At 35.3% G+C, this 16,526-nt stretch overlaps 1 protein-coding gene across 3 annotated transcripts in view; it reads right to left on the bottom strand.

Moving 5' to 3' along the window:
* Nucleotides 1–16,526, bottom strand: part of LOC127853683 (uncharacterized) — a 171,132-nt gene that overhangs the window by 107,557 nt on the left and 47,049 nt on the right. For all 3 annotated transcript variants that reach the window (XM_052388397.1, XM_052388396.1, XM_052388398.1), the window contains 3 exons: nucleotides 15,194–15,239; nucleotides 1,467–1,539; nucleotides 671–773 (listed from right to left, as the gene is read on the bottom strand). In XM_052388397.1, the coding sequence (XP_052244357.1) occupies nucleotides 671–773; nucleotides 1,467–1,539; nucleotides 15,194–15,239 (222 nt within the window). The remainder of the gene's footprint in view (nucleotides 1–670; nucleotides 774–1,466; nucleotides 1,540–15,193; nucleotides 15,240–16,526) is intronic.

The raw sequence follows: 16,526 nt of genomic DNA, 5'->3' as shown, positions 1-16,526 counted from the left end.
TATTGATAGCAGCAAAACATGCGTATGCGTTTTTATGTTATTTATAAGACATTCAGCCAGTTAGTTGAAATCCACAATGACTCAACATCCTGACTAACAGAAAACAACAGAAATAAAACTGCGGATCACTGCACAGGATTTTTTTAATCATCCAAGTTGACCTTTTAATTTGCTGATCATGGCCTAAGATAACTTCATCTGACCTTCTGACCATGTAAGTCACTTTATCAATCGATCAATATGATCTGATAAAACACAAGGCTACTATTCAACCGAAACCAATTGTCCCTATTTGGTCATTCTTTATAATTTATTACCTTAGCAATACAAAAATGACTCATCGACAATTCTATAATGTACAGTGTCCACAATAACATAATTTGTTCTATTATATTGTGTTAAGAAGAACTGTAATTTAATAATTAGGTGTAAACTTATGATGATGATGATGATGATGATGATGATGATGATGATGATGATGATGATGATGATGATGATGATGATGATGAGGGGGAAACAAATAATGATGTTGGTGATGATGGTGGTGATGAAGATTACAATGCAGTGAAAAGAAATAATCACAAAACATTGATGGTGATGATAAAAGGAGAAAAAGATGTTGGAAGAGATGGATAACGTAACTTAAATCTTTCAAACACTATCAACTTACAGGAAGTTGAAGCAAATTCTCAAGAGTGAGTTCAGAACTACCTCTGCGCAATTTGAGAAATTCTACGAAACTTTCATCATCATCATATTTTTCGTCGAGTGTTCTGAAAATTGAATACATTTATGAACAATAAACATTCCATCACAAGCAAAATTTTGAAAGTTGCAAAAGTGAACTTAACAACAGCATTAAATGTTTAATATCATATCAACTTTTATTTCAATTTTAGCCACATCGTGTGAAAATGAGTCTTATAGCTCCAGGTCAGCCTGCGCAATTGTGCCATCTGATCAGGAGCGCAATTGCTTCTATAAAGTCGTGCAGGTTTCACAATATCAACAGAGGACTGCGAAGCTCCTTAGCAGTCTGTGAGAATTCGCAGGCTAGTCTAGTCTGAAGCTAAGCTGGTCGCATTTGGCATAAAACCCATTTTTGCATGCTGCAGGCAAGTACTTAAACCAAAGTCAGCCATAAGTGACTTTCTTATTTGTATTGTGTTACTTTTTTTTTTTAATATGTATGACGGTAAAGTTCATTTTGCATATGATAGTAAATGAACCGATCGGAAACCATCAAGAGCGTGAAGAAAGTACTCATCTGTCAGTTTCACACAGCAAGTCGGCCAGAAATGATAGTTATGAGTGTTCCCTAGCTTAATCATTTGTTGATATGTAAAACGTGAAAAAACAACACATTAATTCCGACAACAAAAGTCAAAGAAAATTCCAACAAATCATCGTAATCTAATTTACCAAACAAATATTGTACTACTGTATTCAAGAACAAAAGTACTCACGGTTTTATTGCATTAGTGTACTGCTTGGCATAATCAGAGTAGTGATTCCACAATTGTTTTGGAAACGAGTTACCTGAAAAAAAGATGATTTATTATAGGATATGCCGGAGGAACCAAAATTATTTTGAGGTTTTATAAACAACTTGAAATTTACTCCAATATATGGGCCATGCTCTGTGAAAGAGGGGTTTAATGCATGTGCGAAAAGTGTTGTCCCAAAATAGCCTGTGCAGTCCGCACAGGCTTATCAGGGACGACACTTTCCACCTAAACTGGATTATTGCTAAGAAGAGACTTTTAGTAAACGTAAAATACCATAAAAGCGGAAAGTGTCGTCCCTGATTACCCTGTGCAGACTGCACAGGCTAATATTGGGACGACACTTTGCGAACATGCATTAAACCCCCTTTCCACAGAGCTCGGCTCAGGTCTTAACATCCTCATCCAATCATCTTGCAGTATGTCCACTTTCTTGTCCTCTCAATATCCTTTAAACCTTTCGCTGATTTTCATGATCTCGCATCACATATTGATGGCTGCGAATGACACAATGTACAGAAGACATAGTCAGTCATGTCGACTCACGGTCTAGGTCGCACTTCAAGGTCACACTTCAAGGTCAAAAGTTTGAGCCTCTATTTTAAAGTCTGGTCCATATCTCCCATTTAAGTATTTCCATAAAACTTGGCTATCATGTTTCGGTCATTGAGACAATAAGCACAAGACAAGAGACAAATCAGACTGATTTACTGGCAAATTTAACAACACTAATCTCAGGGAATAGGAGATTAAGCTGCTTTTGTTAGCGATGTAATCTGCGAGCAGTTCAGCAATAAAACTAATCCTTTGTGTGCAAGATACACGCATGCACTCAATGAGGTGCAGCCACTTCACATCTAACATTCAACAATACATAACAGCTGATAACCATAAGCGTATTGCAGGTATCACTTATGTATTTACACTTAATATAATTGCTGCAAACATAATTGAAAAGGCTTTCACTTTTATGTCTCTCCTGAATCAAGATTTAGAGTTCGAAATGTCTGAGGATTAAACAAAACACTTCAGTTGCAATAAAGTTACAAAGATTTAAAGAGTGAGGATTTGCACAAAATGTAGTCAACGTTTAAATGTCACTTGTTGACATTTTCATTTAAACATGCTTTCTTTTGAGTCACATGTGAAGTATCATCTAAAACATCTTTAATATTGTATATATATTCCTGGGATAACTATCAGCAAATAGTCACCCCTATCATCGGCAACTTATCATCTAAGTAGTCATATGAGACACGCTATGGGAAAACAGGGCTTAAAGCAGTCCGCACAGGCTAATCAGGGATGAAACTTTCTGATTTTAAGGCATTTTTTGTTTAAAAGGAGTCTCTCTTTATCGAAAATCAAGTTTAGTAGGAAAGTGTTGTCCCTGATTAGCCTGTTAACACAGTTGGTGAAAGATATCATGATCTGGACAATAATGACGATAAACACAATGTTAAATTATTTTCATATCTGCATGGAGTCCATAGAAATTACATTTAATACCTTTTAAGCTGTAATTCTATATCTGTTTAACTTATTTAGAGGTTACAAAAGCCATATCAGATATTAGAATGTGGGATTTCCTCAAGTTACAAACATTGGACAGTTTTATTTCCATACTTAAACAAAAAAACGTCGGAGAGGGGTGATGCTCCCCAAAGTGTTTTTTGTCACAATATTGCACTATATATTCAGATAAAAGGAAAAGGGCACAGTAGTTGGGGGGACAAGAACTTTTTTATAGAAAATTTCAAAGGGCCATAACTCTGTGAAAAATCATCCGACCAGAACCAGCTGATAATAATGCACATCTCCTCTTGGTAGTGAAGCTTCCCATAAAGTTTCATTGAATTCCGGTCATAAGTTGCTGAGAAATAGCCCGGACAAAAATTGTGCACGGACGGACAGACAGACACACACACACACGGACAGACGAAGCGGCGACTATATGCTACCCCCAAAATTTATTTTTTGGAGCATAAAAACATTTCTATTACAACATTTCAGTGGTTTAATATGTTTCTGAATATAAGCCAGGTAAATGATAACTAGAGCTTGACGAATACCCCCACATTCCGCATTGACACAGAATATTTTGCAAGTTGTCTTCACAAAAAACAGCGGAAACCATGCCCAATGTTTAAAACGTACTAAGTAAACCCGTGACCTAGTTTTTGACCTGGCATGGCCCATGTTTGAACTTGACCAACACATCATCTGGATACAAGTTCTGACCAAGTGCGGTGAAGATCAGATGAAAATTTATTGAATTAGAGAGCGGACACCATGCTGAATGTGTAAAACGTACTAAGTGAACCCGTGACCTAGTTTTTGATTTGGCATGGCCCATGTTCGAACTTGGCTTTAAGATCATCAAGATAAAACTTCTGACCAAGTTTGGTGAAGATCGGATGAAAAGTACTAGTCAGAACTAGATCTTTGTCACAGACGTGATGAATACTCCACATGCAGCATTGACACAGAATATTTTGCATGTTGTCTTCACAAAAAACTGCGGACACCTGATGCTCAATGTTTAAAACGTACTAAGTGACCCCATGACCTAGTTTTTGACCCTGCATGGCCCAAGTTCTAACTTGACCTACACATCATCTAGATACAACTTCTGACCAAGTGTGGTGAAGATAGATTGAAAACTTCTTGAGTTAGAGAGCGGACACCATGCTGAATGTATAAAACGTACTAAGAGACCCAGTGACCTAGTGTTTGATCTGGCATGGCCCAATTGTTCGAACTTGGCCTTAAGATCATCTAGATAAAACTTCTGACCAAGTTTGGTGAAGATCAAATGAAAACTACTTGAATTAGAGAGCGGACACCATGCTGAATGTTAAAAAACGCATTAAAGTGACCCCGTGACCTAGTTTTTGGCCTGGCATTGCCATGTTCAAACTTGGCCTAGAGATGATAAAACTTCTGACCAAAACAAGTTCACTTTGTTTGCGGGGTATAATTAGAGAGAGGACACCATGCTGAATGTTAAAAAACGCACTTTGACTCGGCATGACCCATATTCAAACTTGACCTAGGCATCATCTTGATACAATTGGTCAATGTTTAAAACGCACTAAAGGACCCCGTGACCTAGTTTTTGACCCGGCATGACCCATATTTCAACTTGACCTAGACATCATCTAGATACAACAATTCTGACCAAGTTTGGTGAAGATCAGATGAAAACAACTTAAATTAGAGAGCGGACACTTAATACAGACCGACCGACCAACAGACAGACCAAGACCGACAGACAAGTTCACTCCTAAACTTCGTTTGTGGGGGTATAAAAATAAATGGGTAAAACCCTTACAACAGAATTTTGCAATTAAAAGGAATAATTATTAACAAAAACATTATTAAAACATCTGGATTCACAACCCAATATTCTCTATTAAAGAAAGCATTTTAAGGAAAACAAGAGATGTGTTCATCAGAAACACAATGAATGCCCCCTATTGTGCTGCTTTGAACTTTTTTTTTTTACCTTTAATCTTGAAGGATGACCTTGACCTTCCACCACTCAAAATGTGCAGCTTCATGAGAACGCCGCTTTGAAATTATTATTTTTTTCCTTTGACCTTAAACTTCCACCACTCAAAATGTGCAGCTTTATGAGAATGCCTCTTGGAACAAATTTTCGGACCTTTGACCTTGAAGGATGATCTTGACCTTGAACTTCCACCACTCAAAATGTGAAGCTTCATAAGATACACATGCATGCCAAATATCAAGTTGCTATCTTCAATATTGAAAAAGGTATGGCCAATGTTAAAGTTTTCGGACGGACAGACGCAATATATTTGACATTTAACCTTGAAGGATGAACTTGACCTTCACCTTTCACCACTCAAAATGTTAAGCTCCATGAAATACACATGTATGCCAAATATCAAGTTGCTATCTTCAATAGTGAAAACGTTATGGCCAATATTAAAGTTTTTGGACAGATGGACAGACACCATATATTAAGACATTTGACCTTGAAGAATGACCTTGACCTTCACATTTCACCACTCAAAATGTGCAGCTCGGTGAGATGCACATGCATGCCAAATATCAAGTTGCTATCTTCAATACTGAAAAAGTATGGGCCAATGTTTAAGTTTTCGGATGGACAGACGCCATATATTTGACATTTGACCTTGAAGGATGACCTTGACCTTGACCTTTCACCACTCAAAATGTTCAGCTCCATGAGATGCACATGCATGCCAAATATCAAGTTGCTATCTTCAATAGTGAAAAAGTTATGGCCAATGTTCAAGTTTTTGGACAGACGGACAGACACCATATATTAGACATTTGACCTTGAAGGATGACCTTGACCTTCACCTTTCACCACTCGAAATGTGCAACTCTGCGAGATGCACATGCATGCCAAATATCAAGTTGCTATCTTCAATATTGAAAAAATTAGGGCTAATGTTAAAGTTTTCGGATGGACAGACGCCATATATTTGACATTTGACCTTGAAGGATGACCTTGACCTTTCACCACTCAAAATGTTCAGCTCCATGAGATACACATGCATGCCAAATATCAAGTTGCTATATTCAATAGTGAAAAAGTTATGGCCATTGTTAAAGTTTTTTTCGGACGGACAGATTGACATACTGACTGACATACTGATTGACAGACAGTTCACCTGCTATATGCCACCCTACCAGGGGCATAAAAACCTATAACTCTGAGCTCGAACATATACTGTACGAATTAAAAGTTAAACTTGCAAACAAATATGCTCACTAGGAATTGGTATATTATACATCCAAATACATTATGCTATTAGAATGGGTCCCTGAAAGCAAAATTGGGCAAATTTGAGACTGTTTTGTTTCTCTTTGTGATGAAGCAGAAAGCTTCAATGTCCTCCATAAACATTTTGAAGCCTTTAAGGCACTTGGGAACTTAATTTGTTTTTGGATAGCTATTGCTATCCAATTTAAAAAGTTTCCAATTAAAACACCTGATTCAATAGTATGCTATAATGCTGTAATTTTACAGTTTTCGTAACACAAACCTAAACAAGAGGGCCATGATGGCCCTGAATAGCTCACCTGACTAACCTTGCTACATCAAATTAAATTCTATCAGGCCCATATACAATCCCAAACCAGATTTCATTAATTAATACATTCTGACAAAATTTCATTAAGACGTGATGAAAACTGTGACCTGTTTCATCTACACAAGGTTTTACTAGAATTTGCCTGGTGACCTAATTATTGACCCCAAATGACCCATATACGATCCAAAATGAGATATTATCAAGATAAACATTCTGACCATATTTCATGAAGGTCAGATGAAAACTATGCCTATATTGTCGTCACAAGGTTTTTCTATTATTTGACCTAGTGCCCTAGTTTTTGACTCCAGATGACCAAAATACAATACAATCCCAAATTTCATCAAGATAAACATTCTGACCAAATTTCATAAAGATTGGATGAAAACTGTAACCTCTATTGTCTACACAAGGTTTTTTGATTATTTGACCTATTGACCTAGTTTTTGACCCCAGATGACCCAAATACAAGCCCAACCCAGATTTTATCAAGATAAACATTCTGACCAAATTTCATAAAGATTGGATGAAAACTGTAACCTCTATTGTCTACACAAGGTGTTTTGATTATTTGACCTATTGACCTAGTTTTTGACCCCAGATGACCCAAATACAAGCCCAACCCAGATTTTATCAAGATAAACATTCTGACCAAATTTTATAAAGATTGGATGAAAACTGTGACCTCTATTGTCGACACAAGGTTTTTCTATTATTTGACCAAGTGACCTAGTTTTTCATCCCAGATGACTCAAATACAATCCCAACCCAGATTTCATCAAGATAAACATTCTGACCAAATTTCATAAAGATTGGATGAAAACTGTGAGCTCTGTTGTCTACACAAGGTTTTTCTATTATTTGACCTAGTGACCTAGTTTTTGACCCCAGATGACCCAAATACAATCCCAACCAAGATTTCATAAAGATAAACATTCTGACCAAATTTCATTAAGATTGGATGAAAACTGTGACCTCTATTGTCAACACAAGGTTTTTCTATTATTTGACCTAGTGACCTAGTTTTTGACCCCAGATGACCCAAATACAATCCCAACCCAGATTTCATCAAGATAAACATTCTGACGAAATTTCATAAAGATTGGATGAAAACTGTGACCTCTATTGTCTACACTAGGTTTTTCGATTTTTTTACCTAGTGACCTAGTTTTTGACCCCAGATGACCCAAATACAATCCCAACCCAGACTTCATCAAGGTAAATATTCTGACCAAAATTCATAAAGATAGGATGAAAACTGTGACCTCTATTGTCTACACAAGGTTTTTCTATTATTTGACCTAGTGACCTGGTTTTTGATGCCAGATGACCTAAATACAATCCTAACCCAGATTTCATCAACATTCTAACCAAATTTCATAAAGATTGGATGAAAACTGTGACCTCTATTGTCTACACAAAGTTTTTCTATTATTTGACCTTGTGACCTAGTTTTTGACCCCAGATGACCCAATTAAAATCCCAACCCAGATTTTATCAAGATAAACATTCTGACTAAATTTCATAAAGATTGGATGAAAACTGTGACCTCTACTGTCTACACAAACAAATTATTGACGGACACACGCACGCACAACGGACGCCGGACATCACACAGTCACATAAGCTCACCATGTCATTTTGTGACAGGTGAGCTAAAAACACACTCATTACACTAGCTTTTAACAAAAACATTAAGGTAATACTACAAAATATTGACATCAAACTGTCATTACATAATCTCAATTTAGGGCAAAATACTAAAAAAATTGCCAGGAAGGTAAAATAATCTGAGTATGTATCTATAATTAAAGTTATCGAGAAGTGTAACAGTAAGGTGCGAATTAAACTGTGTGTATGTTCTCACAAACATATGTCAATTAATTTAACTGTAACACCATTTAAGGATGTTTAACTCTCACCTTACTGATAATAGATTTAGATTTTCACACGAATTTAATACCATAAATGTCATCAAGGTGTTGAACTATGCTTAACTATGTAAATAGCTTGTACATCTCTTTAATCTTAATTAGGAATAATGACAATGCTGAAAACCTTAATATTAACTATAAGGTTACTGTCTAAAGGGATTTATACTTCAAGGCGTGACCATATTTTAATTAATGTTGCAAATATTTCTGTATCAAATGGGCTAAAACTAGTGTTAAGTCTTTAGTTAGTTCATAATGAAGTTTTATCAAGAGGGGGGGGGGAATGCATGGGCATGATGAAGATCTCAGAGACTAATACCAACTCATGACTGCTGGTAAAATGACATGAGCCTTGCCCAATAAAATTCCATAAAAGCGGAAAGTAATATCCCTGATTGTACAGGCTAATCTGGGATGACACTTTGCGTACATTAACCCCCTATTTCCCATGGCGTGACTCAACCATACCTGCAAAGTAGCCAGTCTGGTTAAATGATATATAGAAGGTAACAAGAAACTCCACCATTGTCAATTTAATTATTTTTTTGTTGCCATAGCAACCAGAATTCTTCACGTGGGAAAAAATTAAATGACGCTCATAATCACCATATTGCCATCTATCCATGTTTCAAGTTTCATAAAAAAATATGAAGAACTTTTAAAGGGATCTTTTCACGCTTTGGTAAATTGACAAAATTGAAAAAAGTTGTTTCAGATTCGCAAATTTTCGTTTTAGTTATGATATTTGTGAGGAAATAGTAATACTGAACATTTACCATGGTCTAATATAGCCATTTTATGCATCTTTTGACGATTTGAAAACCTAAAAATTATAAAGCGTTGCAACGCGAAACGATTGAATAATTTGGAGAGTTCTGTTTTTGTCGTTAAATTTTGTGAAACTACGAAGATTGCTTATATAAGGTAAAACATACATCAACCAGTGTAATCGGCGGAATAGCTCAGTAGGTTAAAGCGTTTTTACTTCAGGACTCTGGCAGGACTCCAGGGGTCACTGGTTCGAAACCTGGTCCGGGCAATGTTCTTTTCCTTTTTTTAATTTTATTCTTGATTTTTTACTGGAGCTTTTACGATCCAATGTTTACATTTATCGATATAAAGCATTTGATGAATTAGTTAAAAAATGCCAAATTCTGTGAAAAGGCCCCTTTAAAGTTATCGCAGGATCCCGAAAAGTGTGAAAGTTTCACTGGTAGTGGCTGGTTACCCATTCCAGCAAGTAGATGTGAAAAGCAAATATTTATCAACTTTTCATTCTTCATGTTAATGTCAATTGATCAACATAACAATCAAATGCACTTCTGGCTATTAAAGGAACCAATAATAGCAAAACTTGAAATAATGGTGGGAAATATGTATATAGCTGCTGGTGAATGACAACTGACCTCTCTCTTAAAAGTAATTTCTGAAATGCCATTTTACACTGGATAAACTAAATGTTAGACCCCTTTATTTTTTATCTTAATGCACAAATAGCTATGCAAACTTGATCAAAATAAAAAAAATTAGTTTAAGAATTAATCAATAATTATAATTCACAATTAAAGAATGTTTTATTGTATGATTTGAACTGCACAGACTCAGTAACATAATGAAAGAAAACTCTAGATTAATTTACCAGATATTTGGATAAATGGATGCAAACTTAATTTGAACATCGATGTTGTTAAACAACTTAAAGGCGTGTTGCTAGTTTTTATATTACCGTAATGCTTTTGGTTGTTTTAAAGATTATTATAAGTCAGATTAAAAAGTGATTATTTAATTTATATTTCAAAGAGTAAAAAATTGCAGTGAAAATCATCAATTATTTTCACTTTTTTTTTCTTTGAAAAGACACTCTTTTTTTTTTGACATCTTGACATCCTTATTCCAAGGAAATGCTCCAGTTAAACTCTTAAAAATGTAAATTAACCATCAAATGGTGGAAAGAGCAATAAATAAATAGAAAATGTGTTGGTTTTTGACATATTATTGATTTTTGATCACTTGTCATCATAGATTAATACAGTCAATCTTGTGGATGCGACCACCTGAATTATTAGCAACCTTTGACTTATGAGACCACTTTGAATTCCCCCCAAGCGCTTATCACTCTAATTTTGATATTGTATTAAGCAACTTCTGTCTTACGCGAATGTGACCGCTGATTTTCCAGTATTTTGATGTCCAAATATTGGATTTAGCGACCACGCGGTGGTAAAATTCGAAAATCTGTTGATCGTTTAAGGACGAATTTGATCGCCTATTTATCGTCAGTTTGACGTAATCAAAGGAAAGTCGCTACCTGTCAAAAAGCCATAAAACGACACTTTCTCGCCGATAAAATTGGCTTCCTTTGTCAAACGAAACATGCTAATCCAATCACGTAATAGCACGTGCATAGCTCTGCCTTTTGAATCATTTACTGAGAACGAAGGTGAAGTTAACAGTTAAGTGCAATACCTGAAATGCGCTGATATTGAAAACGTGGTTTACTCATGCTCAATACCAATTATTTGCAATCGTAATTACTCAGCATAAGCTTTTCAGCAATGAATACATTTGTCTCGGCTTAATCCGTGACAGAGCGAGTAGTTCCGATATACCAACTTCCTGTACATTAAAAAAAAAAGGCGTACATTTGTGTTTACGAAATTCTTAAAACACATTTATCGTCAAATACGGCAACAGTGTGTTGTTGGATTATAACTAGTTATAAAGTTTCAAGGTAATAATATCTTTAACTACACTAATTTCTGGATTATTTTATATAATATAAATGTTAAACAAGACAGTTGTGTCACAGAATTGGTCTATGAATTTGAAACTGACAATGAAATTACTTAAGAGCTTAGTTTTTTTTAAACTTATAATTCATTAAGAGACCACTTTTGGTTACTCCCTTTTGTGGTCTCTTATTACAAAATTGACTGTATATAAATTCTGTAATCAGACTTAAATTAAAATCAATAATATACCCATAACAACAAACGTTACCTTTTTATTAATGTCAAACTTTTACAGCAGATTGAGGCAGAACTTGCATAATACATCAACAAGGAAGTTTGCTTTTTGCAGTGTTAAAAATTTAATATGTAATAAATACTTTACAAATTGTTACTCTGTGTGATAAAATTGGTTAATTTCATCACCAAACATCAGAAACTGTATCAGGGCATTTGACAGTTTTTAGACAGATTAAGATCTTTATTGCCTTATTATATACAAGTCACATTAATAGGTTTACTAATAACAATATGTTTAAAAATGTATCTGTACATTTACTGAACCTTTATTTAAATATACTTAAGAATTAAAAATAAACATACCATGTAAATGAATATATTTACTTACATCATATTTTCGATATATCCACTCATACATAATGTACACTAACCAATTACTATTCAACTTCCTATCTATAACCCCAATTACTATTCAACTTGCTATATCTATAACCAATAAATACAAATGTGAAAATACTATGTCTTTTATTATTACTGGCTATCAAACAATATTGAAAATTAGTTCCGTTGGTTCCAATGTTCACTTTACTGCACACACTTAAAAATTATTTTATATCTTAAGTTAAATAGATTATATAATCGCAAACACACATAATTTATTAATTATTTGTTTCACTTTTAGCCTCTTCCATTGTTTGCATGTCTATTTAATATAAGCACCCGAGAGAAACATCCCACTTCATAATACATCCATGCCTGTTAAAATGTGAAATTGAATTTTCTCCTGTGGATCATATTAAAATTCAATACTTCACAGTTCACTAAGCACTGCATTAAAGGTTTAGTAACATCACATCTGCCCTGTTACCCTTCTGACCTGTGATGGCCGAAATCTGCCTGGTCAATTGTCCATCAGTTAAGATGACTGATGACCCATGGTGTGATGATAGGTATCACAATGCAGTTATTGTGATCATGGTTAACTTTTGACAGGTTTTTACTGACAAATTGGCAAATGAAACAGACACAGCTTCAAGATGAAGAGTATTTTGAGATGCTATTGAGAGTAAACAAGTGTTAAACCTAAGGGATACATTCTGGGAAAACTTCGCTCTAAGCATGTGCTTTAAGTGTCATCACAGATTAGCGTGTACAGCCTGCACAGGCTAATCAGGGAAAACACTTTCTGCCTTCACTGGATTTTTGTTTTAAAGAGACATTAAAAAAAATCCATTAAAGCGGAAAGTGTCAACCCTGATTTGCCTGCGCACATCGCACAGGCTAATCTGGGATGACCTTCTATGCACATGCATTAAGGCCAGTTTTCTCAGAACAAGGCTGTGTTACACCATCTCTTGCATCACCAATAGTCTGGTTTTAAATGAAAACAACTTGTTCTATGTGTAAGTTATTTCCATAAAAAGAAAAGTTACATAAGTTTTGCTAGCACCTGGAAAAATAGTTTTTCTTGAACCTTATAGATTTCATTTTTTTATTATTATCAATTTTTTTTATCCCTGGCTGTGTATGATTATATTGTTTTTTACTTGTGTACCATACTTTTCATTAAAAAAAAACACTAAATGGTATGACTATTATTTATATGCCTATGCAAATGCCCAATTATGCACCAGCTGTTAGTTTTAAATCTTAAGTAATATGTAAACGTTTTATTATAATAATAAAACACTCATTTTGAACAGACGAGCCAAATATTTAAATGAAACGGTCACTTTACAGTTTTCTTTATATGTACACATTTGCTATTCAATACTGGATCTAACAGCTGAAAATGAAATACTCTATAACATTGAAGCACTTCAGATGCAAATAGACACCTTCAAAAGTAAGAGCTCTTGAGGACAGACTGTTTTCCTAAGGAATCAACAATAGAAGCACAGAATGCCAGAAGTGTGTCAACTCTCAAACATGTCAAAGGGACCTGAATAAAAACCGTAACCGTAACAAGTTGGTTGGTCCAATTATTGGTGAATACTTTGAACAATCAAGCGTGAAGTGGTGAAATGAGTCATGTGAGCAGTTTTATTTCACATGAACAACTATTAAATGACAATTCTTTTACCAAGTAAGTTTATATTACACTTTCAGCGCAATTAAATTTACTGTATATTCATGGAATGATTTTCACACTCGGAAAACATCAATAAAGTTGTGTAAAATCAAATAATCTATATGAGTACTCTATGGTTCAAGTTAATTACACACCACTTTACCATAAGTAATGATTGTTTTTTGTATTTTTGAAAAATGTCATTTAATGAATTTCCTAACGCAACTTAAATGTTATAAAAATGAAGTAAAAATAATATGCAAAAAATAATGCGTTACCACGGCATCATGCAGTCTTTTGATTTTGGTTTAAACGCCATGTCGGTAAAACAAATTTTTGCTAAATTATTGATGTAAAGCATTACAAACACTTTATTATTTTTCCAATTTTGATTGATGACTTAGTATCGATAAAAACTTCTATTTTTAGGATTTTTCTAAGGCAGGAGTACTATTTTTTCAAATTGTTATCACCATTTAATTCTGTACCAATAACAGTATTGTAAGACTTTTGTCTTAAGTTGAGTTTAAAAATATAACTAACAAGAAATGTGTCCACAGGACACAGATGCCCCCAACAGTAACTTTGTCACTACATAAAAGTATAACTGTGTAAACGCTTGGTAGAAGTTATTAGCTTTTTTCAAATCCTAAACGCAGATTTCGAACCTAAACGCGGACCCTAAGTTCAAGGTCAAGGTCACAGGGGTCAAAATTTGTGTGCGTATGGAAAGGCCTTGTCCATTTACACATGCATGCCAAATATGAAATTGCTATCTGAAGCGACATCGAAGTTATGAGCATTTTTCGAAATCTAAACGCAAAGTGTGATGGACAGACGGACGGACAGACGAACGGACAGTCCGATCACTATATGCCCTCCTTCGGGGGCATAAAAATGTCTTAGAATATCAAAATAAATCAGAAAGCCACATAAACTAGAGAGCGGACAACATGCTTAATCCTTGAAATGCACTAAGTGACCCTGTGACCTAGTTTTTGACCCGGCATGACCCATAATCGAACTTGACCTAGATATTGTCTTGATTATAGTAACAACTTCTTACCAAGTTTAGTAAAGATCAGATGAAAACTACTTCAATTAGAGAGTGGACACCATGCTAAATCCTTGAAATGCACTAAGTGACCCAGTGACCTAGTTTTTGACCCGGCATGACCCATATTCGAACTTGACCTAGATATTGTCTTGATTCAACTTCTGACCAAGTTTAGTAAAGATCAGATGAAAACTACTTCAATTAGAGAGCGGACACCATGCTAAATCCTTGAAATGCACTAAGTGACCCCGTGACCTAGTTTTTGACCCGGCATGACCCATATTCGAACTTGACCTAGATACTGTCTGGATACAACTTCTGACCAAGTTTGGTAAAGATTGGATGAAAACTATTTGAATTAGAGAGCGGACACAAAGTGTGACTGACGGACAGTGCGAAAACTATATACCCCCTTTTCTTCGAAATGGGGGCATGATAAAGTCCTGTTGTAGTGAAAGACTGCACAGGCTGATCTGAGACGACACTTTACATAAACGCATTAAGCCTCATCGTCCCAGAATGGGATTTGAATCCCTGCTGATACAATTTGTTATTATCACTTACCAATTTTAGTGCTGGTGGTGTCCCAGTGTTCTACTGCATCACCCAACTGAAAAACATTACAAACTTGGTTAGACAACATATGAACAAAGACTTTACACTTAGGCTTAAAAAAATTAATGTTGTGGTTCCGGTCATCTGACCCTACCTAGGAAAATGCGCCGACCCTAAAGTTTTTATTGACCCTGCCGACCCTAAACTTTTTTTACCGTTTTCTGGTAGGATAAATATCAAAGCGATATCGACTTAGCCGAAAATTGTGAGAGCCGCTTTATGATCCTCTGTCAATTACGTCATGTATCTCTTTACCCACCAAAAGCCCGCCTTAAGGCGGATATTCGTTGTTATTGGTCAATGAGAGCACACGCTTTAAATGAGCGATATCACTTGTAAGCAGTCATACCTGTACCTGCAGTAAAATCATGCAGATGACGAGTGACGTAATTTTCATAAGTGTGTGATTTCATGGCAGTTTGTTGGCTTTGGCTATCTAACACACTCATCAGTCCCTAGAGTGTACACCTCCACGATGAAATCTCGTCCACTTACTTAGAAGACAGATAATGGCAACCGGGTGAAATCCTCGTGGATATTGTGCATTTCATGCATAATATGGTCAAAACATTTATTCGACACGTAATGCTCTTTAACAAATTATCGTTGAATTAATTACGCATAACTGTAAATGTTTCGTCTGATTCTCAAATGAGCATTATTCAATTTGTAATCTGAAACACTCTTCCGAATTTTAATGCTAACGCGACATAAACAAATTCTAGTGTCAAATAAACAGTGCCTTATCATTTGTATAAATAAAAAGTGCGCAAAAATTATGCAGACATGTAGAACATCGCATGGAAAGTGTGGATGAATTTTGTGTTGTATAAAAAATGATCATCACGTCAGGCCATTTACGCGTGTTCAGTGGAAAAAATCCGCCCCGATTGGACGTTATCTCTTCACATCTTTATATAGTAACAAATGCCAAAATTTATTTGATACTTTAGTGAATGGGGAATGTTTGTGTTTCTTGAAATTCTTGAGCACTTTTATCGTATTTACCAGAATTTGCTATATAACTGGAATATACGGGATTATCGGGTAATGAGTAGCGACGGGAAAAGCAGTAAGTATATGCAGTAATAGATAGAAAGTATGGTTGATACGGAATCGATCGAGACGGAATTATGCGTATCTATGCGGGAAAGGATAAAACACTTTTTTCAAATGTCGTTATCAACGACGTCATTGCTGTTTTTTTCTTGAAGAGTCATATCGCACCAAATAACTGCATTCACTCTACAAATGTAATAGAACTAACGTATGGAGGGTGCAG

Source organism: Dreissena polymorpha, chromosome 12 (genome assembly GCF_020536995.1).
Source record: "Dreissena polymorpha isolate Duluth1 chromosome 12, UMN_Dpol_1.0, whole genome shotgun sequence".
Taxonomy (NCBI): Eukaryota; Metazoa; Mollusca; class Bivalvia; order Myida; family Dreissenidae; genus Dreissena; species Dreissena polymorpha.
The sequence above is the reverse complement of the archived record's forward strand: the minus strand, read 5'-3'. Positions and strand labels throughout refer to the sequence as shown.